Genomic DNA, 27,377 nt, shown 5'->3' on the forward strand with positions numbered 1-27,377 from the left:
TTATAGTTGCAGAGCCTGCCCGCTAATGTGATCTTGGAAAAGGTAAACAACGTAGTTTTTACAATGAAAAATATGCCTAATATAAATACAGCTACGTTCATTGCTGTTCAGAACTTGAAAAATATGGCTGTAACGTTGCATTTTCTAGTGGAGTTAACAGAGGAGCAGAGTGCAGCCTTACAAACGGTATATCTGAGGCGGAGAAAATAGGTAATACATCTAACTGGGGAGTCTCTGTGGCATTCGCACAGAAGAAGGCACGGTTGCTTTATTTAATTGAGAAAATGAATCAATTACAATGATGTTGCATCATCAAATGCAAGGGAAAGAACAGATATGTCATTACATCGGGTAACAGTGTTAAAAAGTAATTGAGTGTCTTAAGCATTTTGAATCAATTCCAGGTACTGGCACAGCTACCTTAATGCAAAATTTATGAAGATGATCTCAAAATAATATGTCGCCATCGAAATAGTGTAATAAACCCCGGTAGTGATGTGTGTGCGATCTCGCAGGAGCTGGGCCTGCTGCTCCGGCAGAGCCGCAATGTCACGGGAAGAATTCCCTAATACTTCAATTTGCGTTGCTTTATTTTTCATTAGAAGTACTGAGCGCTTTTATTAGAAATAATATTTTAAATCTTGTTCTGAAATGGGATGTAATCATGTCTGTGTTGAGGCTACTCTATATGTTCCCACCTCTATTCCTTTTCATGACAAGACCTATTTTCTCAGTAAGGAAATGTGACTGATACTCTGTTTGGATGAAAAACGGAGTCGCCTGTTTGTGTGCACTAATCTAAAGAAGCTCCAAATCATCCCTACTGAATAAGCTGCATCTATTTTGTCACTTAGCATCTGGAAGTGAAGTATGAAAAGAAGTCTTTTTATATCCGCAGAATATTTTGCTTATTAGCAGAAATGCAAAACAGCAAATTTATTCTGTGGAATTGTAATAGATTGACATTGACCATTAAAAAATACAATGGGCTACTTCTATCTATTAATTTTCTTCCTTGGGAAAATAGAATTACACGCAGAAACTTTGTGTAAATTGGTGCGCTACTAATCCAATAATGAAAGACTTCACGTACTTAATACCAGCTGTTTGCTTGGTGCCAGTTTCCGACCTCCTCTATATTCTATTTTCCTACCTGTAAAGTGTTAGTAGAGGATCCTGCCCCTGATGGGGTGTTGGGGGAGAGCGTGTCCGAAGCTGACGGCAGCCTGACAACATTCATCATCGTGGCACCAAACAGCAGAGAATATTAAATGTAAGGGGTGAGTCAAGGAGCCAGCGCCAGAACAGAAGACAATATTTTCACTAAGGGCTGGGTTCTGTTTGCAGCGTGATTACGGGAGGTTGCAAGCAACTTTGTCTCTTCAGGAAAAATACGTCATTAATTATCCATACCCATTAGAAATGTTATGCATATACAAACTATCAGAATACCAGCGTCCCCACATTCAGTCGGATGTTTTGCATTACGTACCTGCTCTGTGTTTTGTATGTAATTGTCTCGTAATTCTGCCTTTGTTTCGTTTTGTTATCAAAATGTGCTTTGTCAATATGGGCCAGAATATTTTGTAGCTCTCTGTAAGCAATCGAGTGGTCTGATACTACAAACAATTAATTTCCCAGCCAAACTGATGTTAAGAAATTTAAGAAAGGCTCAGAGACAACTGGTAACAAGTCTTTCCGTTGCAGTTTAAAACAATACAAAGTTCATCAAACTTCACAGCCTCACAGATGGCAATGCTCTACTTTATAGTCAAAGTAAAACTGGGTTGGAATATATAAGAAACTTGGGTAAAAGTGGAGTATTAAAGGCTTTCCTGAGCAGCGGCAGACACTTCAACCACATAATTAAAGTTTTCTTCACAAAAAAGGGATTGTGAGCAGAGCCTGGCAGTAATCCAAAATTCTAATTTCTGACTATGATTTAATTTCAATTTTAAATAAATCGGTTTTTAATTTAAAAAGAGTGAGCTTCATAACATTAGCAATGATTGCAACATTAAGCCCAGTGTTCACAATCTAGCAATATAAAACATTATTTATATCTGAATCGTAAACAGCCTTTTGAAATGGATTATGGTTTTTCTTCCTATTCTAATACAACCTGGAGGGTACTAAAAAGTGTTGTGTGAAATTAACATTCTGCTGACTTTCGCCTATAAATGAGAAGCGAGCTATTAACATTTGTGTATTTTCATTATGTAAATTGTGTTAACACATGCCCACAAATTGCCACCAGCGATGCAATAATTTTCTCTCAGTGATCATAATGTGTCCAAGTGAGTCATTTTGATTATGACATGCTAATTACATATTGCCTTTTTTCAGATTCAGAAAAACCAGGGATCTTTAATGGTAAGCTTTATGAGTTCAGAAAAAAATTCACTTTTCTTTTTCCTGATGGCTGCTTCCTCTGCATGCTTGAATGCCTTGTTTTAAACTTAGCAAATTGCATTTTGAAGAAAATGCAAACCTTTAACTGCCTGTATTAGATTAGGTACCATTAGAAATAATAGAACATCCTGAGCATCAATGTTTTTATAAGAGTTTGCTGCTGTTGATTAATCTTGCTATATTTTATTGCATTAATGATTTTTTCTTTCCACTCCACTGTAAAGATATTGCATATAGGCTAATACTTTTTCCCCTCTCTTCTTCCCATTGCAGCCTCTCCAGTTATTGCAGTGCATTGTTGATGAGGTGAGTCGTCGTCTTATGTGCTTTCACTCCTAAAGTCATTCCTAATGGACTGGAAAGCTTATATTTTGTTTCCTAATGAAGCACAATGCCCAACATCCTCCGAGCACGAGTCGCCTGGTGCAGCTTGGAGCTGTCAAACATGAACTGGTCTTGTCCCACTTTATGCTGTTTTTCTACTCTTAATATTGAGCCTTTGAAAGACTCGGTTGTCTCCAAGGCGAGTCCTTTTAGCTGTTTTGGCCCTAAAGCCTCGACCTCATCGCCTGAGTTGATTTTCTGCATTTGGCAGGTGAGTTGGAACAGAGACACTCAAGTGGCGGCACGCTTTATAGCAGGCATACTGAATGTGCTTTAGATAAGCAAAAAGGGTGTTTTGACAAGGGGAGGAAACCAGAGTGTTTGATTGTCTGGTCACTTTAATCAGAAGGACAAAAAGCTGAGGTGCAGAAGATGCAGGTGTGAACAAGCTGAATGTCAGTAGCTAATGTCACATTCCTTGATTGAAATGGTCCTCTGCAGCTCCCATCTCCCTTCCCAAAATGAGGTATAAGCAGGGATCCCAACTCCTCAGCAACAGCCAAGAGCAGACTGCTGTCAGTTTTGCTTTGTTTTTAATGTTTAATATGATGATGATTATGATAATTAGGAAGTTCGAACAGGGGAAAAGAGCCATAACTGTAGGTATGCATCAGCCTGTAGCAGAACATCATTGCTGGCTCCTCAGGTTGTAGTTGCTGGGTGTTGACATGTCCATTTAGAACATTCAGCTACTTCCAGCTTGTTCCATGTAACATGTTTGTTTAGCTTGATGGAACCTCACGGCCAGTGTGATGCCCAAGTCCTCTGTCTTGGTTGGATCTCCATCCGTAGCTGCTACTTGTATGAACTGCTAAACCTGCTGTGCTTACATGTGGTAAACACTTTTGTCCTTTTATTAGAGAATGGCTTAGCGCTTTAGCTGAACTTCTGTTTAAAAGCAGCACTTGGGCCTTGAGGGATGCAGTGAAATACAAATGAACAAGTATCCTTTGTGTAAAGAAGTTCTCCCAGTCCTCCAGCAGTGCTGGCTCTATTACCTGGCTCTTTATGGTGGTCTAGGTCCTTGGGAGCTTTTTAGGCAATTCTTGTTCTTTCATCTTTTTCATTTATTGTTATTCCTGCTACGTACATCTTTGGCTGAGGCATGGAAGTTCGAAAGCACCAGTACTGTATATACCATCAGCAAAAGGCCATCTGCATCCCAAACAAGGTCACTTAAAGATGCTCATATTTTTACCTGTGTTTTGCTACTGACAGACAAATTACTTTTAAATGGGCTGCTACTAGTGCCTAAATCTAAGCTCACTATTCTAAAACACAGCCCAAATTGCGGGAGATTATGATAGACCTTCTTGCAGCTTTCACATCTTTTCCTCAAGATTAGAATCTCTCCAGTCTTCTCACAACAACTTTAACCAACGCACCTGAGTGCCAAGCTAGCTTTAACATTAGCATTTTGGTGTTTACTTGTTTTAATTTATTTTATGTTCCACAGTGTGCCATGGAGCCATCATTCTCCTGAGCTGGTGGTTCAGAGTGCTCATGGGCACGTTAAGACCTCGGGTTACAAAGCAAAGCTTAGCTCAAAGTTCTTTAAGTGCAACTCACTTTGTTTTGCAATACACTCAGCGTCTAAGTTGTGTGCCATAATGTATAGAGCCTGGGGGGAAGAGGAGGATGGATTGGCTCTGTAGTGTTATTTGCTCGGTACGTGTGTATTGTTAGGAGGTCATTTAATAAGATATATAGCGTTTAGATAGTGGCTGCCACACCTGGAGGTGCAAATTCTTGGCATGGCAGTGTCTTGGAGAACATTTATATGAAACGGCTTTCTGTTCTAGCTCATGGGTAGCATTGATTTTAACACATCCCCCTGCCACCCCCAGCCCTGTCCTGTTTACAAAGACCTCCAAGCAAAATGTGTTTAACTTGTGACTATTGTTTTTTTCCTCCTCACTTTGTCTTCTATAAGATGTGCTCCCGGGGAATTTTGGTAACACACACTCTTCCTTCTACACAAGGACCTTTTGAGAGGGAAAGTCTCTTTACTGTCTGGTTCTGTACAGCTGTTGTTGCTACCATGAGTATTAAAGATTAGGAATGTTTAGTGTTGTAAGACTGATTATTTTGGGTCAAATTTTCCCCTTGGCTGTAAGAAGGTCCTAAAACCCCCAGGAGGTGGGAGCAGAGGCCCCTCCCGCAGCCGTGCCATGCAGCCCATCCCCACAGGAACCCCCCAGATACGGGTGCAGAATTCCCCACCTGCCCTAATGACGATTGGAACAGCAAGGAGTGACGATCCAGAGCTCGGTTCTTCTTCCAAACGGATAGTGCACGGTGGTGCTCCCGCAGCGGCACGGCATCTGGATGAGCCGCGGTGGCACAGACATGGGACAAACAGGTCTGCCCGGGTGGGATGGAGCTGCCGCAAGGAGCTTCGGTCCCTGCGTAGCTTCGTGCTGTAGTAACAATCTGCTGAAGTTGTTGCAGTTGAAAACTCTGGGTCTTATTTCCTCGAGTCTCTTAAGATGTCTTTTTGTGTGGCAGAGAATGGTTTGGGTTTTTGGCTCCTAAAATTGTGATTAAGCAGCTCTGTGGAAGGGAGCTTTTCTTGAGATGGGGTTTTTGCCGGCGCTGTGCTTACCCCCATCTTGCCCCGTGGAGACACCTAACATTTCCAGACCCTGATAGGGGAGAACCCAGAAGTTTTTTAAAAGTATGAAATGGAGACCTTGGATCTTCATAATAATTGCTTATTATGTTGGTAGCCATCGGGTTTTGTAGAACTGTTCAACGTTCAACCAAAACGCAGCAGGAATTCAGGAGTTAATGTTCTGTTCATTCGTCATGAATTCCTAGGATTTATTGGTGACTGAACTAGTTAAGCGGTTGCTTCTGTACTACCTGGGTATCCTGGACTTTTCTCAGACTCTGGAATAAAACTGTCTGTGGAAGTTTTTAGATGTTCTACTGTAGTGAGATTTTTGGAGCTGTTCTTAAACTCTTAGTGAAATATATGAGACACAGAAGGTTACTTTGGCCTTTTAAAAAGCCTGTTTGTTCATTTTCTCAGACTTAAATTTAATTGTAGAAATTCTACAGAATGAATTAAGTGATTTGAGAAGCAAGATAATTTAACAGAAAAGTGTCAGGCAAGGTTGTTCTTCTCAAATCACAGTAAACCATGCCTGACTTCTGTTGTTGTTGTTAAATTATGTTGTTGGACTTTTAACAGCATTGGTTCTGGGATTATTATTTTTTAATGGCAAAATTAGCGAGGAGCATTGTCTGAATAGGATACATGCCTGCCAGGACCTTTAGTTTTTCACATGTGGTGACTTATAGTGAAATCTGATCCAGCTGCAAATAAGACACGCTCATTTAAGCAACAGCCCTAATCATAGCAGCATCCCCTACCATGGTAAGACTCCTGCTTCTGGTCCAACCAAAGCTGAGGCTAAACTAGTTGTTAATGTAGGTCATCCTGCAAAACAGCCAGCAATAATGGCACTCTGCTGGTTTGTGAGAGCTGAGAGTAATTTATTACTCTAGCACTCAACTTAGTTTGTGTCCAAGTCACCGCAGTGTTGTGTGGGAAGCGCTGAATCCCAATGGCAGGGACGCGCATGGCTTGCTGTGTGGACGGGCTTCCCAGAAACGCTGCGACACGAAGGGGAGTCCAGTCCTGCTGGAAGCAGGAGCCACTGCTGGCCTTGGAAGGTGTCCTGGACGTGGCCCTGCGTTTTGTGATCATGCAGCCAAAGAATTTGCAATGCAATGTACTCAGCAACAGGATTACGCTTCAAAAGTGCATTTAGAAAAAAAAAGTAAAAATAAAAAAATCATTTTTGTCATCAGAATCAGTTCCAGATGATAATTTAAAAATACAAACACCAGAGCCCCAGAATAATACATTGCAGACCCCAGAAATCATGCACTGGAGAAACACAGGCCACCTGATTTCAGTTGGTGGGTTGACTCTGAAACCTAAAGACTGCAAGTAAAATCAGTTTGCTTTTTAACCTTTCTTGCTGCTCGGTCTCAGAAGGCCTCCCATGGTTGTTTTTTTTCTTAGCCACAAAAATGTCTTCACTGTTCTCCCTGCTCAGCCCCCAAATCCCCAGCAGCCTCCCAGACAACCTGCATGGTCTAGTTAAGTGTTGTCTTTGCTGTATGTCTGTGACAGTCACTCGATAAATCAAATTCCACTTCCAAGCAGAGATTATGAGAACCATAACCTTGATTAAAATTCTGCATTTTCCTTTTAATGCATTAGAAAATGTTCAATTTAAAAGGTAAAGGAGGGTACTCTACATTTTCGGTTTGGTAAGCAGTGGGTTACCAGGCTCTGCAGCAAAATGCAGGGTTAGGTTTTGGGGAAAATCAGAGCTCTGATTTTTGTGTATTTTTGCATTCCTTGCAGTTGCAAAGTGGAATTGTTTTCAAGACTTTTTCCAACATATAGTTATTCATTTCCCTGTTACCTTGTTGTCAAAACATACTATGTAGGAAATTACTGTTTAGTTGTTTAGTTACGTCTTCAGCCGTGTTCCAGACACAGTATTTCCACAGCCTTCTAAAAACGTCATTTTCCTGATGGCCAGTCGGGTCGGCGGTCAGTGACACACCTGTCGGTGATTGCAGCTTGTGTGTGAAGATCCCAAAAGACCAAACCCAACAGGTCGGTGTTTTTCTGCATGTCGGCTTCCCAGCTTTTCCATCCTGTGGTTTTTGGCTTTCGAGGTCAGACAGACCAAACCTGCACCACGGATGCAGCCGGCCAGCAATCCTCCTGGCTTAAGTGACTCCTTTACATTTTCCTTAAGCTCTCCAGGGCTATTTTGTTTGACCTTTATTTAGTTAGAGTATCCCTTCTAGGAAAGCAATTATTGGCAGCCCCTTGGGTGGTTGCTGGAAAGCAGGTTTCGCTGTACTGGAGCAGTTGTGGTCACAAGCTCTGTAGTTAAGCATCAGCTCTGGTTTCTAACCCTTTCTTCTTCAGAACCTGAAATAAGTTCATTTTGGTTTCCATTGCTTGTCTCAGGGTAATAGTGACTTCAGTGGTGGGTTTGGCTTTTTTTTTTTTAACTGTATTGAATCAGGGAGGAAAATAACTGAATTTTGTCCATCAGTTTTAGTTAAATTGTTGTATTATTCCAATTACATTTGAAGCTCAAGGAGTGAAGAATCCAAGAGCAAATCCTATTTTTACAAATAGGAGGCAGCATTGAAAAAACTGCCTATTTTGATGAGCCAGGCAGAAATTTAAAAGAAAAATTAATTAGTTGGATGTGTGAATCCTTACTGTGATAGCTTCGTGAGTAGGTAGTGAGAAGCTTTCCATGAGTTTCCTGAGCAGTTCTGCTCAGTGCCCCCACAGACACTCGGTCTCACAAGACTGCAGTTTAATTGAGCTCAAGGACTTCATAAACTCCACAAATCAAATACTAATTTTTTTTTCTTCATAAATTAGTACTCAAGAAACATTTAGCAGCCTCAGTCAATGCTAGTCTAGTGTTGACACTGAGCTATGAAGCATTTCAGTGTCAGTAAATTTTGAAATTTTCCAATGGAAGAAAATAACTTGGCTTAATACATGTATCCTATATAGTTGTTTCTATTCCCTTCTGGTTTTACCTGGTTAAATATATTCCTCTATCTATTGCTGTCGCATGGCCTTAAAAATTCCCAGGATGTTCAGCTTGATCAAAGAACACAATGAAGACCATTGCCTCTCAAGTGCTGAATTTTTTAACCTCATGCATCAGTGCTACATTTTGCTACGTCTATAAATGAAGTAGAAAACTTCAAAAGCTCAGAATGAAACAAGAATTTATTTTTTCTTTGGGAATTTCACTTTAGAGTCTCATCTATTGATTTAAGTGTATGAACAGCTATATTTAACTCAGAACATTTCTGGAGTTTTGAAGATTTCTGTGCAAGAAAAGCCGGTGTTAGGATATACACATGTGTTTGCACACGTGTGTACAAACCCACCACAATTTGTCGTGTGGATAGGTTGGTTTAGGGTATATTCTTATTGAGACAGAAACTGTGACCTTACTAGTGTATGAGATTCAGAGACTTATATAGGAACAAGGTAAAACCACAGGTAGGAATTGCTGAATAATTACCTTTAGACCAACCTGAGCAAGAACCTTCCCAAGAGGGCAAGCTCATTTAATGGTTCCTAAAACTCAATCTTGTGGATGTCAATGGTCATGCTTGATTATTTGCAGCAGTGTTTTATGAAAAAGCAATAAAAATGCATTGGGAGTGTACAGAGGAAGAAGGGAACAATAAATGGTTTGAGTTTTTTCAATGGGGTCCCTTCGGTGTGAGCAGGTAGAGGCTGTGTTTCATGCTGCTGTGCCTTAGCTATTTGAAATGTGCGTGTGTATCTACCCACAACACCGCTGTGCTCTGCTGCCTTATGATCGACAAGAGACCAGCAATGAGAGGAAAAAATTCTGATGTTTGCTTTAGAGAGAAAGCAATTACAGTTACGGTTAAAGGATTAACCTGTTTTTCCAGCTAGCTGTACGCTTATCTGCAAGGCCCTTTGGAGAGCCCCACTAACAAGTAAAAAGCCTGGCAAGAGGTAGAAAATGTCATGTCATACGTTCTGGTTTATTCCTGATGTTAATTACACTCTTCCGCTTCTTTCCATCACTCTTCTGGGCTCTGAAAAAAATATCCCGCAATAGCAAATGCTGCAAAAGCGACAACTGAATAGCTTCAAGTATCTACTGAGTTATTTAACCAGAAGCATCTCCTTGTGTTCGGTGCGAATGTAGGTTACACATACGTGATGTTTTCAAGAACTTGGGGAGCAGGTAGCGCAGCTGAGAGAATAGCCGGTTCTCCAGCGGTTTGAGGTGTTAAAGGTAGGCTGAGTGTTTTGGTGGATAAAACACCGGCCTCTCGACCTTGGTTCCCGTCCAGCTAAGAGATCTGGAAATAAATGAGTTTACTGCTGACACTCCAATCCCAGCAGACGGAACTTCACACCAAAATGCCCCCGCGTATAATTTGTCACATTTGGCATCTGCTACTAAGAAAAGAGCAAGAAGCGACCTGGCACGGAGATGTAATCATCGCTCACCTTCCTGCTGGGGGTGGGACAATCCAGAAATTCTTTCAAGTCGGGGCCTCTGAGCCACCTCCAGACATTGCTGTCTTCTGCAAACTTGTTACTTGTAGGAAATCACCTGCCATTAGGTTTGTGCAGGGCTTTTGAAGTAGGTTGGCTGGAAAGTCAGAAATGGAATGGGTTTTTTTGTTGTTTTGTTTTTTTTTAGGAATGCAGTAAAAGAGAGTTGTCCTTGTAGGAGTAAATCTCAACGTGTATAATCTTGTAATTTGCTGGTCTCGTTTGAAACAGCTCAATGACTGCAGTGCATTTATTACATGTAATTGCTCCTGGCAGCATTTCTGGTGCATCTAAAACTTCGTTTGCCTGGAAAAAAAAAAAATTAAAAAAACACAATTTGGCCACAAAGTAAAATGCAACCACTATATAAAAATACGTGTATTCTTTGAAAGCTTTAGTAAAAGAGGAGCTGGAGTGCATAAAAATTCTTTAATCCTGGAGATTTTTTAGGCTGAAGTGATAAGCCAGAAATGCTTTGTAAAGCACACGAGTTATTTATTAAATACTGCCATTTCAGCGTCAATGGACGAGTTGCAGAATAGGCGTATTTACCCAGAGGAGATGATAATTTCCAAGACAGGGTGTGCTGGGGAAACCCAGAGGAGAGAGGAGCTGGAGTTTGGTTTGCTGGGTTCTGCTAACTCCCCTCTTGTGGCCATCGAGCCATAGGACCATGGCATTTCCTTCTGCACAAGCCTTCCCACCGAGGAGGGAGCATTGCAAAACAGCAATAGCTGTGGGGAACGGGGAAATGTAACCCTTTGCAGAGAGGGAGTTAGTGGAGAAGGGTGAAATCTACTTGCACTGAGTGTGAGGTTCCACTGGGAATCAGAATCGTAGAATCATAGAACCCCAGGTTTGAAGGGATCACAAGGATCATCTGGTCCAACCTTTCTTGGCAAAAACATGGTCTAGACAAGCTGGCTCAAAATACCAAGGTTTGATCTTAACACATAGCTGCTGGGGGCTTTGCCTTTTTTGAGGGTTTTAGGGAGAAAGCTCTATCTGCTGATTTTTCCTGTTACAGGGAGAATCGTGGATTTTCTCTTTCTTCAGAATGGATGTGATACATCTCAGACTTCCAGTTGCTTTGAGAAAATGTTTCACTCTCAAGAAACTGTATATTGGGGTAGGACCTCTGAAGGTGTGTAAATCACAGGATGCTGTCAATGTTTGTTGCCAGTCAAGAAATACTCCCAAATTTCATGGACATGACTGTTTCCAAAGAAAATAAGCAACTCAGAGCTGTATCTGTTGAATTTGCATCTTGAGTTTGTCCAGGTAAACCTCCAAAAGAGGGGAAGGGTGCCTTATCCATATTTATTTGTGAGTTTGATGAACATTATTCATTTCCTGAGCCTCAGGAGCATCTTTGCTACTGTGGGAGCAAACAGATCAGGAGACACTTGAGTTAATGGGTTTGAGATAGAGGTGAGGATAATGCTCAAACCTGTAACTCAGGCTCTTGTTGCATAGTTTGCAAATGGTTGGTTGACTTTTGGACAGACTGTTAGGTGGTTCACTCTTCCTTTCTTCCGACCTGTGGAGAAAAAAGAAGATACAGACAGTTATGTTATCACTCCCTTCAAAAGAGGATGCTTTTGGAGGGATTGTCTCAGTATTCTCATTCCCAGGTCTTCATTTAGATAATACGAGTTCCCCGAACTCCGTGGAAGTCAATAAGGTTTATACCAGAGCCTTGGCACTCTATAAATTAAATATTAGGAGCAGTGTTTGAAGTTTGAAGCCCTCCCTGCTCTCGCTAGCTCCGATTTTCTGCTGCTGTGCTTTTTTCTTTATGCCTGAGCACCTTGCTGACAAGTGCTAATAACAAAATGCCAAGAGAGGGTCCAGTTGGAGTTACCACACATTAAACATTCTGAACTTGTCCTTTTGCTCATAGATTGTGCATAATTAATAATTAAACGGTTTCAGTTGTAATGGGTTGACCTTCTTGAACTGTTCATTATTCACAAGGCAAAGGCATCACTCAAACTTTTTTTTCCTCTTGCCCTTCCCCGTTCTCTCTGTGTGTGCACAGTTCGGCTGGCTTTGAGAAATCAGAGGCTGATCTTGTTGTCTCCTGCGGCAGACCCCGCTTGTGGAATGTTACTTGGATGCTTAGGGCAATACCCAGTTGTGGGAATAAGCTGCCTGGGGGTGTAAGAGGCCAGTAGTACATTGATCCTTGTGTCTGCACTGCAGTTTTAGCAGCATCCCCAATATATAGGTCTGCATGATATTGGTTAAAAGATACGGTATTTAATGAAAATGAAAGAACCATCTCCTAGTTTAAAATGAGTATACCCATTCCTCTTGCCTTTAAAATCTCAGGTTTCTACTTTTTTGCCTCTAAAGTATGATTTCATTGTGCAGGTGGGTAAAATCAGGCGGAGGGCATTGGGGTGCAGCTGGACCACTCACTATGGTTCCATCAGATGTGACCATGTTGCATCATACAGACAGTGGTAGACACACGTAGCTTTGCTTTATCTCCTCATATTCCCCTCCCTTCAAGTCTCAGGCAAAGTCTGGGGAACTTCGGGATCCAATAGAGGATGCTTTTATTTTATATAGTTTTAGAAATTTTTGCTCTTATACAACAACATCGTGATTGCTCAATTGCAGAAGTAGCAATAGCAACACTGTCTCTTATTAGAAATTAGAACTACAAAATACTCTCACCTTTCTGCTACCCAAATTGAAATATCTTGGTCATTGGTTTCCCTGGGTAGATAGCATAACTGAATGGATGTTTTCTCTTTCTAATTAAGGTAAAATTCAGTGTTTGAGGCAGCTTTTTGGTGTTCACCGTTGGAAGCAGTTGAGGGTCTGTGCTTCCCTGGTTCAGCTAAAACCAAAACCTGCCTCCTTTTCCCCTGTCTTACCTGTACTGTAAAGCAAGAATTGGTTCATATGTACAGGAATGAGATTTAAGTTTTTATCTGCACTGATGTATTTGCCCTCAAAAACATTCGCCAGCAACTGTTTTCTTGAGATGGATGCTCTCTCCCAAAAGACTTGCAATTTGTCAGGCACGTAGCCAATAAATGTGTGGGCACCCAGTCTAAAATCCTTGGGAAGACTGAATTAAAGTATCATATTTTCATACCGACACCCAGTTGATAAGAAAGATGGGGACAGACTTGTTAGCAGGGCATGTTGTCATAGGACAAGGGGTGATGGTTTTAAACTAAAGGAGGGAGATTCAGGCTGGACATGAGGAAGAAATTGTTGCCCCTGAGGGTGGTGAGAGCCTGGCCCAGGTTGCCCAGAGAGGTGGTGGATGAACCATCCCTGGAGACATCCCAGGCCAGGCTGGACGGGGCTCTGAGCAACCTGAGCTGGTGAAGATGTCCCTGCTCATGGCAGGGGTGGCACTCGGGGAGCTGGGAAGGTCCCTTCAACCCAAACCATCCTGTGATTCTATGAACCCTGATGCCAGCTTAGCCTCGGGTAGCCAAAGTGAAACACTGGTGGTTTCAGAGCCTTTCATCAGCTTCTTCTCCCCACCCACAGTGAAGTTTCACTCTATTATGGGTGCATCGTCTCTTTGTGATTGCAGAAATTATCACCTACCAAATGAGTGTGAAGTGCCATCCGCCTGCCCTGTTGCCCAGCGTGGACTGGCATGAGCCCTCACTTACGTTCTATTTAAAATAAACAGCAGGGGTAGGTTCCCTGGAAAATGGGTTCAGAGCCAGTTCCCTGGAAAATGGGTTCTGATCACTTCTTCCTGTAATTTATATATATATATAATTTTTATATATATATATATATTTATATATATAACATATAATGTATAATTAATATATGTCATTTTGAAAACTATATATATGATTCTTCCCCACTCTGCTTTGAGTCTGTCCCACCTGGGAAAGTGGCTTTTGCCACTTCAGGTACAAGCCCAGGAAGGTTCTGCTGGAGAAGAGAAAACGATGGGGAGAGGCAAAACCTGCTGGGCTCCAAGCCTGACGTTTTGCTCTGTGTTTTCTGTATCAATATAAATAATTTTCATATGTGGTTCTTTAAAGTGAAGAAAGTTTAATTGTGCTGCTTATTTCCCTGTGTTCCGTCCACTCTCCAGTGGAAACCTTCCTATATTGATGTCATTTATAAGTTTAGAAACAATAACCTCACCCTCACCCGGTCTAAGTTCAAAGAGAATTTGGGCATGTTGTATCAAACGCTCCTTGTATTTAATAGAAGTCTTTAAAAATTGTCAAGCAATTTTGGCTTCTCCTTTTACTCTTCAGTTACTTTTGATTTAATTGTATTTTCCAGCAGTTTCCAATTGTTTGAATTGGAAACAAAGCCTTAATAAGAGTTCTAGTTAATTTTCTGTCTTGTAATTACCGATCTCATTTTTCTGATAATTGGCCACAGCAATTATATGTATATTTACTAATCACATAGGAGGCTCTGCAGTCGTGTCTATCTGCCACCATTGATAATGGCACACACATTGCAGAGGTGCTTTTATCATCTTCTTTTTTCCACTACATCAAAGCTATTTCCTCGTGTTCTCAATAATGAATACATGCATGCATTTGACACAGTTGTGTGCTAGAGAAATTGTTTGGCTCCCACCAAATGCTGCACGCTCCGAGTTTCTTGCCTGCAGCGCTGGAAGGTTGTATGTAATGATATATTGCTCATCCAAATGGCCAAAGCACTCCAAAGCACAGTGAGATTAAAATAAGTCATTCCTTTGTTAATTTAAATAGGTGCATGTATCATACTTTGCAGGGTACTTTGTGTAGGGATGTCAGGGAGGAAAAAAGCCGCCGAAAGGTATTTTTAATAGCAAATGAGAATAGATGAGAATGGAGTCATTTGCAGCTGCCTGTTTTATGTGGCTCTCTTGTTCCAACTGTAGGTCTAATGAGATGACACTGTTAAAGTACTCTGCAGTGTAATTTCATTACATCCTGAGCTGTTACACCATAAACACAGTGGAGCTCTCTGTCATTCTTGGAAAAACTCCTAAATTCGTAAAGCTCTTCTTTGCAAATGGTGATGTTGTTTGTGCCCTGTTTGTATTTTTTATTTTTTCTTGTGCTCTTAATTTTTTTATTTCGTTTTTGTTTTCTTTCATAAATACCGGGTGGTTATTTTCTGACACTAGACTGGGAAATCCTGCATTTTTTTTTTCCTCTTAAAAATTCTTTTGCCTTTTAAGTCTAGAACAGACAGCATATAAGCACAGCCTCTAAAATGAATAAGTGTAAATAAACATGAGTGTAAATAAATAGCAAATGCAGTGAAAGAAACAAAGGTCAACACAAGAATAATTTCACAGCTCTTTGTTAATTACAAGACCATTTGTGTGTTACTTAAATAATCATTAATTTCTCATTTACACTTTCCCTACCTTCCTTTTTACCCTGTGGCTATCATTGTCCTTTTTTCACCTCCCCTCAGTGTCTTTCCACATGTTTTTACCCATTGTGTAATACTCATTAGTTGAAATTCAGTGTTTTATAACACATTCTCGGAAGAATTTGTACCTTTCTCCCTCAAATTCACTGTGTGAAAAGGGGGCTTTGTCGCTTCTGAGGTGTGTTTTTTCCTTTTATTTTTTTTTTATTGTTGTTGTCGCTGTTGTGTTACTCTTAAAAATATGTATATGTATATATAAATATGTATGTGTATGTATTTATAAAATTATCTTCTTTCCTTCTGACTCTGCTTCTTGTTTCAATCCAATTGCAGGAATCGCCCGTCCTTCCAGCCGGGGAGTTCTCGGAGCCATTTGTACACTTCATCACTCAATGGTAAGCTCGGTTTGCAAACATGCCATGCCCTCAATGTAAATGATACATGCCATTAACTCCGCCGCTCGGCGAGACCTTATGGCTTTTCCTTGCATCCTTTCGGAGAGAAGAGGGACTTGGGGGCCTTGGGCAGATGGGGCAGCAAAGCTAAGCAAACTGTTTAAATTATGTAAACGTTATTTACACAAAGGGTCGTAAAAGTACTTACAAGGGTTTTTCCTCTTTTAATAAACCCGCCCGGAGTGTGGGTGCAGTCTCGTGCTCTGAGACCCTTCAGAATTCATTGGGGGGTAAGAAGGCCACAAAGACTCGTGTATATAATATCATTATTCAGGGCTTTTAAAAATATTACTTACAAAATTCCCTCAATGTGTAGAAAGGCAGGCAGCCTTGATTAATTCATTGGCTTTTCAGTAAGTAATTTTTACTGAGGGTTGTATTTTAAAACACACCACTGGGTATATTTTCTTTCCTTAAAACTGAATAGTTCATTGAAAACCTTTTAAATTCAAGGAGGATTGGGGAGAGGAGGAATTTGTAGAATAAAGAATACAATTCTTGAGTGACCAGAGAATAAAAATCTTGAGGGTAAGCTATCCTAAAGAAACAAAGTGAAGGGCAATATTTTTTTAACTGTCTCAGACTGCCTCAAAAACCAAAAAAAAAAAAAAAAGGCAGAAGAAACAAGCTTGAATTTTACAGAAATGTGAAGTGTTAGAGGGAGAAGCATCCCTCCTGCCATCGTGCGCTTCCAGGACTGTGCCTAATCAGACGGGGCCGTCGGCGTGTGGCACTGCCAGGGCACCAGGGGATCCAGCTGTGGGGATGGTCCTCGACAAAAACCCAGTCCCAAAGCCCTCGGCCCCTCCAGACCTATATGTTGGGCTGTCCAGCCCTCCCAGGGTCTCTGCTGTATGGCAGGGCCGCTGTAGGAGCAGTTGTCCAAATAAAATTGAATTTTGAATATGTAGCATAGGAGAAAGTACCTCTCAGGACTGACATAGTACGTAACAAATAACACAGGCACAAAAAGCCGTCTGATTACCGGTTAATTAAAGTAACTAAATAATTAAAGTTTGTGTAACATAGGCCTCCCTTTTCAATGGTTTCAGTTTACAAAGAGCCACGCGATTCAGAGGGTTCTGCAGCAACTACCTGGTGTGCGTGGAGCTCTGGGCTTTTTATCCCTGCAAAAAAAATGACAACAGACCATTTAAAAAAAAATCTCATTGAGGCAGAGGGAGGGATAACCTGTGTTAAAATTTCCACAGATGTCAAACTGAAGCATAACTGATGGTGGTTAATAGCCTTGTTTTCCCTGGGGACTCAGCTACTTTGGACTGTCAGATTAGAACCGCTCCCAACCTGCTCGTCAGGCAGCTTGGCCTTATTGGAGGTGCTGGTAGTTATTTGTAGGGAAGGTAAATTGTATCATTAATACCTTTGATTTACAGCACAGATCATCTGGTGGTTTAGATATAGCGTTATATTGGCTGTACATTTTAGTGGGAGGCATTACTGTTTAAAACAAGCACATAAGAAACTATATACTATTTAAGCAAGCAATTCCTAATAAGTGTAAGAGATGTCAAGTGAACGACGTATCAGACTTTATGACTTTATGCCCATTATGCCATGAACACTGGCTGTTTGGATGTAATCCAATTAGTCAGGAGGCAGCTCCTGATGGTCACCTCTGTGCCACACTATTGTGCTCCTTCACGCAGCTCAGCGCAGTCTTCAATGGCTAATTGCACCTGTTGCACGGAAAACTAGGACTATTTGGATGAGAAACATGATCTTATAAACAGGTTAATGCTGTGTAATGAACTATCACCCTGCAGTGTAATGGAAATAAATGTGAAAAAAATTAAGGTAGAAACCCCAGGGTATTGCGTGTTCTCCTGAAGCTGTTTAGAGTTAAATTTCCCACCTGTTCATATAATACTTTGTGTTGAGCTATGTAATAGTTCCTAGCAAAATCAGAATCAACTTACTGTGCCTTCTGAGCTGACTGGTTTTCCATAATCTCTATATTTACGCATTTTCATGGTTACAAACAGTGTAAGCCACCATATCGCATAAGAGAGGGATGGGAGGGAAGGAAGAAATCCATTAACATTTTGGCTGCTTCTATCAGCACATGATAAGAAATATATTGAAATTATTCACGCTGGGTTAAAAGAAGGTCTGTTCACTATTTAAGCAAGTAGAATAAATGAGCAGTTGTTTATCTATGAACATTTTGTTTTATGACACATAGCATGAAAAAGCAACCAAAGGAAAGGCCAGCACCTGAAGATTTAATGGTGAGTGAAGCTTCAGAGCCCCTCAATATGTATTCATCTGTATTCAACTTTTTATCTATGTATATAGAAGTATATAATATTTTTTCTGCATTTTTCAGTATGTACAAATTCAAATCTAAACTCTTTCTTGCTTCTGCAGCAATTACGTATTTACAGAGAGCACACACACCACGGGTGGAATTCTGATTCCACTGGAGTTAATGGGTATTTTGCTGTTAACATTTGTCATGGCCAAAGCTTCACTTGTGATTTGGGGACTTAATACAGAACTATCACAGCCAGTATCAAGTTTCAATTAAAACCATTTTGATCTTTAATACACAGTTTTTTCAGTGTGTATGTCCAGGGATTACAGGTCAATGTAGGTCACTCTGTCATTGTTTGCCAGTCTTAACCATTCAAAATCTGAAGATCAAAACCAGAGGATATGGTCAAAATAGTGTATTTTTAACGAAATGCAAGAGCCAGTGTTTTCACTTATATGCATGTAAACTGAAATTAGATTTGCTAGTGAAGGCTGAGTTAATACATAGCTTTGGTGTGTCCGTCAAAGGGCTCTCAGAGTTGGAATCCGGGCTCAGACACGGCTGCTGCTGCTTGCAATTGACACTTTTTCAAGAATGCAGGAATAGGTACCTGCTGGTCCCTTGTGACTGTGCATTTAGCGCAGAGTGCTCGTTTGACTGGTTTTAAGCAGCTAGACGAATACTATATCAAACCATTATTACAAATATTTACAGTAACATATTGCAGATAAGAGTCATGGTGCCCTCTGACTTAGATCAAATATCTTTGATTTTTAAATGTTTCGTTATTTTTATTTATATGCTGTGGTTCCTGTAACTTGAAGGTTTATGGAAAATAACTTATTTTCTGTGCATGAAATATCTAGGAATAATTGTAACAGATTTTAACGAGATAAGGACACGTTTGCATTGTCTCATTTCTTACTTTCCTGCTGCGAGCTGCAAGTAGAATAAACAAGTGTTTCTATTGCAGCTATTCTCTAGTTAAAGGCTAATCTCTGAAGATGCCCTGGGGCAGATATCTCACAATCCAGACTAGTCTCAATTTAGATCCTGGTTAGGAAAGTATTTAACTGTGAATCTAATTTTAAGGGTATTAACTTCAGTAGATCTACACTGGAAATTAGCCACCTGCTTAAATACCTTGGTAAAATGGGGCCTTAAAGTTTATCAGAGCCCCTTCACTTTGTGGTGTTATGTCTCATATGAAAGGCTCACACTGCCTTATTTTGTCTTTTTTTATTAACTTTTGATGGTTGGGGAATTCTTGCAGTTAGTCACATCTGAGAAAACTTGGAACAGGTTCTAGAGACGTAGACACATTTACCTTGTGCACTATTATGCCATGGCTGGATAGCTTAGCTATTAAAACAACGGAATAGGGTTTCATAAAACCTATATCTGTTTGTAAATGCATGTTTCAGTGATGCAATAGGCCTGCCACTTATAAATAAAACATCTGCAGATCCACAGACCCCCATAAGTATATCTGTATGTTTGTAAGCAATAACACCACTCCAGGGTGTAGAGTCATAAAAATGAGGCCAAAGGGTGAGTGCCTGCAGTACCAGGGAAGTGCACAGATTTATCTTTACAACTACATGCCCTGGAGTGTGCTAGTCCCCTCTTAAGGAGGTATTTTGTAAAATAATTTTAAAATTATAGCAGCTCAGGAAAAAAAAAAAAGGCAGCACCTTCCAACTTAAAAAAAAAAAAATCTTTTGTTTAATGCATTTTTCCCCCCGTGCTACTTTCTATTCAATTATAAATGAACTTCAACAACAAGTACTAAAGCATGGAGTAGACTGGTGCTGGAATAAAGAAGTGACCCAGTCCTTGCTGGCCATGGGCCGACCCTCACAACCTGCCCTGAATTCCATCCTGACAAGCTCAGAGCACCTGGCACTTTTCTGTAACAAACCCACTATTAGCTCAGGAGTTGCTCTTCAGTCAAGCCCTTTACATTCTTGCACTTGCCCAGTCTTATCAAGGAGCAGTTTATTTATACACCTCATATATACCTTATCATATATATGCACACACATATAATATGCCTGTACGTATCTGTACAGATGTGTATAAAAAGTACCATACTTTGGCAAACAGGGCCAGAATAAAAGCTGTTAAATACCCTTTGAATTCTATAATTACTGACCACAATATCCTTCCTAATTCCACGTCACCTGTTTCCAAAACCTGTGTTAAAATTGTGCCGGATGTCTCCATGTTAACTCTCAGAGTGGGTCAAGTGATGCAAATACTATCAGTGAAATCCTGGACTTGTCAAGGTCAGTTTACTGTTGATATAAATCAGAGCAGGATTTTACCTTGTTCATTTGGTTTTGGGTTGGTTTTGGTTTAGTTTTTTTTGGGTTTTGGTTGTGGTTTGTTTTTTTTTTTTTAATTTAATTTATTTTTTTTTATTTAGAAGAAATGTCCTAGCAAGGATGGAAGTTGTAAACAAGTCATCATCGTTAGCTTCAAACAAACCAGTCCCAAACCAGGCTTTGTCCCCTATGGACATCAGCCTTATGGAAGTCACTATTTTGTAACCAATTTAGTATAATTAAATACTGAACGCAAAATGAAGGGAGCAGAACATCAATCTTTTTCTACTCTCCTGGTAGTCGGTGAATTGTTAAATGCATTTTAAGAGCAGACTAACAATACCTGGAGTGCCAGATTGGCAACTCCAGTGTAGTAGGGGGTTACATCAGGGATGGATTTCCCGTCTATCATGTTACGAAGCCCTTTTTTATAAAAGTCACTGTGCACATTTTGTCAGAAAATAGGGCCAAAGCCAAGGCTGTATGAAATTCCTGGGTAAAGCCAGGCTTTCTAGTACCACAGATATTCTTGTGCAAGCGAACTCCAGATTTCCATATCAGCTGCTGTAAATCAGGTTCCTGCATTTATACCCTATCACTAAGCCCTTTCTTCCGTATACCCATCCACAAAACAAGATACAACATTGGTTTCTCTGTGTATACATAATCAACGATGTAATGGTTTCAAAGTATTTCAAATTAACAGACTTTTTCCACGGGAGTGGAAAAAAAAAGTAATTTCGCCAAGCAATGGGGAAATTGTCCGTCCAAGGAAAGGAACAATCTTTGTAATTCACTGGTGGTTATTCTGCATCTTGTGCTTACAGTGGCTGCTCTTTTGTCTCCAGTTTGTTCCCGCTCCAAAAGAGAAAAGCGAACAGTCAATTCAATTGAACGTACTCCCATTTCAGCACCAGGGAAGTCTGCAGAACATTGTGGCATATTCCTCTGTCTCTTCTGTCCCCTTCCAACAAGAAAAGGAAAATCCTAGCAAATCTTCTGTATCTATATTTTTTTTTTTCCTCCCATGAACTCCCAGTTTTCATTTAAAACGTGGAGTTTCACTTAAAACGTGGCTCCCATGCAGACATGTGTATATTTAGTATGATGTGAGGCTATGGGTAAGGTTTAAACTCCCACTTGTGCTGCTGTCTGGGTGGGCAGCCGCAGGTCTGGCTCAGGAGCTGTGCATCTGACTGTATTTACGGTATTTTTCAGAAGCTTCCCATTCTAAGCTCTATTTAATGGAATCTATGCATAGTAAGTAATCAGGTCAGAGAGAAGCAACATCCCCTGTTTGAGATCAATCGCTGGCTAATACTTTATCTAGGCCACTTTATTATCTCATGCTGATTCCATTCCCATTCTCCCTCTCCTTTGTAGCATGCACTTCAGCTGTGGTAAAAGTACGTATCGCATACATATTAAAAACATATACCCATTCTATCTGTATGTAAATGTGTGAGACACAGCTGGATATTGCAGGAGTTTGATTTACTAATAGTTATTATCTGTTCTAGCTGTTCAGAGGCAAAGAGAGTTTCAGAAAACAAGCTAGCGCAGAAATTGCCTTTATGATATCACTATCCTGCTTTGGTAATTGTTTAAAATCTCTTCTTTAGCTGGAAGCTCGGCCTTTTATTTTGCAGATTGCATGTGCTTTTCAGAAAGAATTGTTGAAGTCTCGTTGAGTTTTTTTGTTCGTACAGCATTGAACTCTACCACACTACATGTGACTGTTTAAACAAAAGAGATTTACTTGAATTGTATTTGAAATACCAAAAGTGAAGCATGTAGCAGTAATTCCATTAGGCTTTCCCGTGGATGCACAAAAGTCCAGTCTTTGAGATGCTGCTTGGATTTCTCATGGGGCAGGGATGGGCAATGCTTTTGGCCAAGGGTACAGTCACCTTCTCCACTTCATTACTTTTGCACAGATACTCCAGTTTTTGTTCAGGTCTCCAAACTTGAAACACAACTTTTAGTTTTTCTCTGTTTTAAATTTAAATGACTGATGCTTTTTATGTTGGCATTTTATTAATTCAGAAGATTGTATGATAAATTGCCCGCCACATGTGTCAAAACCTCTGGCCTGCTGAAAAACATGTTCTTTGGTTTGTTCTGTGTTTTGTTTTGTTGCGGGTTTTTTGTTTTGATTTGGGGTTTTTGTGGTTTTATTTTTATTTCTTCTGTTTCAATGCCTAGTGCAATTTTGAAATTTCCCATTCCTGTGCGTCCAGCAGCCCCTCTCTTCATTTCAGAAATGGCGTTTAGACCAGGCACCCTGATCTCATCAGCTACAATGGGCATTTTTTCATATAGGTCGTTTGTTTGGATATTTAAATGTGTTAAGGCATGTGTCAAAGTATTACAGACTCTCAAAAATAGGTTCTGGCTGCCTATTCCCCCATCTCCAACAAGCCTGAGAAATTAAAAATGTCCAAGCTTCTAAGTCGCTGTATTTTAAGAGGGTGTGGACCGTGGCACTTCTTACCAGGTAGAGCTAAACTTGTTGGCAGCTCGTTGTGTTAAACCATTGCTTGTAGCTCTTAGAAATACTTGTATGGTTTAAACAAACAAATGGAGAATCAGCATAATCCTACCTGGATTTTCTTGTAAACCATCAGAATAAAGCAAGTAAAACACTGCCACTTCGGTTTGTCAATAAGAGGGATTTCCCCCAGCAGCTAATTTGTGCTTTTTGCGGTACAGCAGTGGTATCACGGACAGAGTAGCCGAGGTGGCTGTACGGGTTGGGGTTTTGATGGTGTTGACTTGTGAGAAAGACCAGTGGGCTGTCTGCACTTTGCTTTTCCCAAACACATCCTGTAAACCTTTTGAAGATGCCTTTACAGATAAACATTTTCTGTGTGCATCTCTCTAGATGTTTGTACATCATTGCTGGATCACAGTGGCCCAAGAATTTCCCCTTTGGCTACGTACAAGCATTGGGTTGGTTTTTTTATCCTGAGCCAGAGCAGGATCTCCGATCAGCAATGATTTGTCCAGCATAAAAGTGTCTGTGCTGGGACCCGTGATGGATGGCTGTGTTTGCAAACATTTTGACTCTCCTCTGTCACGGTGATCCCAGTTATTCACCCCATGACAAGGGGAAATTCTGACAGACACCAAAACACATGCCAGGTGTGAAGGGAAGGACTCTCTCCTGATTTCCCAAGGAAAAAAGTACACAGCCAATTATTTTAGCTGTTGTAAAAATGATAAATATTAAACTGTGCAATCAATCTATCAGTTCAGACAGACGGTGGACAAAGAGTTCTGGTCAAATCCTGGATACACTGAAGGCAATGTCAATACTTACATGGACTTCATTGGTGGTAGGTTATCACACCAGGGCTCAGGATCTTCTGGTGTTCATCATCTTTCTTGGTCAGGGTAGCTCAGGAGTTGGAGACAAAAACATGTAATCTTTCAGGTGGCTGCGTTGCTCAATCTATTCCCCACTTGGCTGAGGTGTGGGAAGGTGGGTTATGGATTTTTCCACCTCTCCTTTTCCCTCTGTCTTAAAAAAAAAAAAAAAAAAAAAAAACAACAAACAAACAAAAACCTATTTCTGTCCTTAGGGGTATGATTTCTTAGGGGTATGATTTGCTCTTCTCTGTCACTTGAGAAATCACCTATCGAAATGGAGAAATACATTCTATCAGCATCACGAAATCCAGCGATTACAGAAGACTAAAATTGTGACAAGGTTAACTTGTGAGAGTTGGATTTTTAAGGTGAAATATTCATTCCTTGTCTTCTGCAGTCCCATTGCTCATCTGACCGCTGACTTTTTACAGGAAATGTGAATGTCTGGCTTTCTTTCCAACATGCCCTAAAGCTGCACAATATACTAGCGCTTTCCAGTGAAATGTGAAAAGAAATAACTTGAGTTGGCTCAAAGAAGTGTTGAAAATCTAAGGAAATTGGACAAAAACAAATTGGCAACAGCTTAGGGTGATACAGTCAATATTTTTGGTTACTTGAGTCTCATGGGCTTTGCAGTTTAATTTGAGCAAATGTTTCATTTGGCACTTCTGGTGGTTCCCTAGTTCTCCAGACACCGAGACAAATATTTACATCTCGCTCATTTTGGTAGCAGAATTGCAAATCTTTCAATTATGATACATTGAGAAGTTGTGCTTTTGTCTCGTTGATGTTTTTATGTCAGCTGTCTTCCCTACATATTTTATTAAACAACAACCAAAAAAAATCTGTTAGCAGTTCCAAAATAAGATCCATATTTTTAATTCCCAGAGTGTTGTCCTTCCTGTTCACTCCAAATTCATCAAGGAATTTGCTCTGACAGGCAGTTGTTGAAATCTATGTACAATATTTATTTCTATAGTAAAACTGGAATTTTAAATTGATTCAGACGCGCTGCATGGATTAAAATTGCTGGCATTTGTGTAGTACCAGCTACTTGTGGGTCTGTATTCTGATTAGCACCTCAAGACACTCCTGCAGTATTAACTAAGAGTAATAATTGCCTATGAATAAGCCGGATATAAAGCAGGAGATACAGATATGGCTTCTTAGTGACCTGTGTGCATTATGCCTCAAATCCCTTAATCAGATTTGTGCCGGTTGATTCCTGCATCCGCAGAAATTCAGCTGGAGGATCAGGGCCTAAAGTAGTAAAAAATCAATTAATACTACTTTCTAATTTGTGTGGTTGACAAAAACGCATATAAATAGGGGACATTTTTCTACTGAAGAGGACCACACTGAAAGATTTTTAATTGGATTTTCATTGTGATTGACAGCATTTGATTATGACAGTAACTTTATTTGGCTGGACTGTTATAGCCCTCTTGTTCAGGGTTTTTTTTTTCCATCAAAGCTCTTTTTTATCTGCTGAATCCCCAGCGGAGCAGCAGTGCCTGTGAAAGAGCCTTTTAGCACCTTTGTTGCAGCCATCCCTGGTGATGATTGGACCCAGCTGGTAGAAAAATAAGAAAATGTGCCTTTCACAAAGAGGTTGCATCTCCCGTCTCCATCGTTTCAATAATTTTAAGAGCCCCAGAAACCTGTTGAGGATTAGAAGTAGCTTTAGATGTGAAATGAGTGTTAAGTATTAGTAATCGGGAGATTAGGGCCCCGGGGACAATGGGAGATAAACAACTGCAATTAAGGCAAATCTGCCAGAGTAAACAAAATTTAGCAGAAACAGATGCCCTAACCATTTTGGGGGATTGATTGGAGGGCACCGAGGAATCGATTTTTGTCTTGTTTACACTTCCAAACCCCTGTGATAAACTGGGAGGCTAAATATTTCATACAGCCTGATTTTAGTTAATTTTTTTCCAGCTCCTCACAGTAGGTTTACTCTCTTCTAACAGTGACCAGGCCCGAGTTTATTCAGCATTCACAGGGAGCAGCTAATTGTCTATGAAGGGCCCCTGTGTTTAAATGGGCTTGACAGGAATTTAAATTTTGTTTCAATCAACCTCTGTGCTCACAGCCTGCTCCAGTTTCTAATTTTTAAATTAAACATGATTTTTTTTTAAGCTGCGGCCTCTCCTCTGGAGCCGGCTGCTCGCGCTCCCACCCAAGGCAGCTGCCGCAGCCGGGAATGCGCAGGTTTATTAAGGCCGTAATAGCAAAGCACGACGAGCTGCAACCATGGAAAAGTTCATTGTCCCATAAATGTGCATCTGCCTGTTCGGATTTAATGGGAGATGCTGGGGTAAACGGCTGGTGTAAATCGGGACGGCTCTGCCGGCGTCTGCCTGCGCGGCTGGAGAGAGCCGGGGTTTGCACCGGGGAAAGGCTCCCGGTAGGGAACGGTGGCGTTCAAATACAAGTCTGAGAATGGAAATGGTTTTTGTGGCCTCGGTCATTTGTTCAGTGACCTTGTGAGAGATTCAAAGGTTGTTTTTTTTTTCCCAAGCCAACTAGTGGTGATGTATTTTGCAGTCTTCTCTGTGTTTTCAGCAGGGCTCTGCACGATTTTTCGGATGTCATTTCATACCTCTGCTTTTTCTGCTCCTGAGACGGGGTGATTGGACAGTATGTTCATGTTTGATCACTTAATATTTGCTTTGTTTAGTCTCTTCACTAAACGTGGCAAACGTGGAGATGTTACTTTGCACTAGATGCGGACGATGTGTAGGCATGTAATGCGATGTGATCAAACAGGGTACTTTTAAAAACAACTTGTTCATTTACAGAAACTTCATCACGGAAATGCTAGGGAAGTGCGGGCTTTTTCATTCTCCCTTTTTGCTTCCAACCAGATTGTTCTCTGTTTTGTTTCCTTTATTTTGTTCACTGTTGTTAGTTGTGTGTGTACACACACAGCTTTTTCTACTCCAACGTTCGGGTGAAAAATATTTAGGAGATTGTTTAAGTTTACTGCAGCTTAGTGATTTTTTTTTTTTCTGTGAGTAGAAACTAGTTTCTCAAAACTTTGAGATAATAACTGTTTTCTCCACTCTTCTTCCCCAGTCCAGGGGAACACTTAGACCCCATTTGAAGGAAATGCTACATAAGCTCTTAATTTCAGACCAGCTCTGGTGTCAACGAGACGGTTCCTGTGATCATGGTGAGGCATGAACTGAAGGTGCTTCTGCAGGTGCATTTGCATTAACACAAGAGTTCGGGTCAAGTGCATCTCTTTGGTGCGAATCCCCTGCTCTTTCAGAACTGCCACTCTTTCATTCTCATCACAGGCAGGTCTTGAAACTCATGAATTGAATCGATTTCAGATTAAACCAAACCAGAAGATGTGCTCTAGGCACACACCTAATGAGCTCCGGCGACTAATGGGCGCTGTGTCCGCGGACCAGACCAGAGCTGGTCAAAAGTAAAACCTCTTCCATCCCTGCAACATTGCATCAACCGTTTCACTCTGCAGATCTGCTTCTGTTGTCGACAGCTTGCTAATGTTGACATACTCTATCAGCCTTGGGCCACTCTCTCTATTCCTCTTCTGCAGCTCTTCTTAACCTCAGCGGCACTTGCAAAAGCACGCTCCGATTCTATTTTGGTTGCCTTAGTTTTTTTTAAGAGTCATCACAAAA

The 27,377-nt window shown here is 40.6% G+C and overlaps 1 protein-coding gene across 1 annotated transcript in view; it reads left to right on the forward strand.

Annotated features, from left to right (window-relative positions):
- The window catches only part of MAP2K5 (mitogen-activated protein kinase kinase 5), a 126,095-nt gene that overhangs the window by 89,338 nt on the left and 9,380 nt on the right, over window positions 1-27,377 (forward strand). The window contains exons 18-21 of the mRNA XM_082061453.1: window positions 2,347-2,373; window positions 2,686-2,718; window positions 15,626-15,687; window positions 17,951-17,996. Coding sequence (XP_081917579.1) covers window positions 2,347-2,373; window positions 2,686-2,718; window positions 15,626-15,687; window positions 17,951-17,996 — 168 coding nt within the window. The remainder of the gene's footprint in view (window positions 1-2,346; window positions 2,374-2,685; window positions 2,719-15,625; window positions 15,688-17,950; window positions 17,997-27,377) is intronic.

Source organism: Streptopelia decaocto, assembly GCF_964273445.1.
Source record: "Streptopelia decaocto genome assembly, chromosome: 9".
Lineage (NCBI taxonomy): Eukaryota > Metazoa > Chordata > Aves > Columbiformes > Columbidae > Streptopelia > Streptopelia decaocto.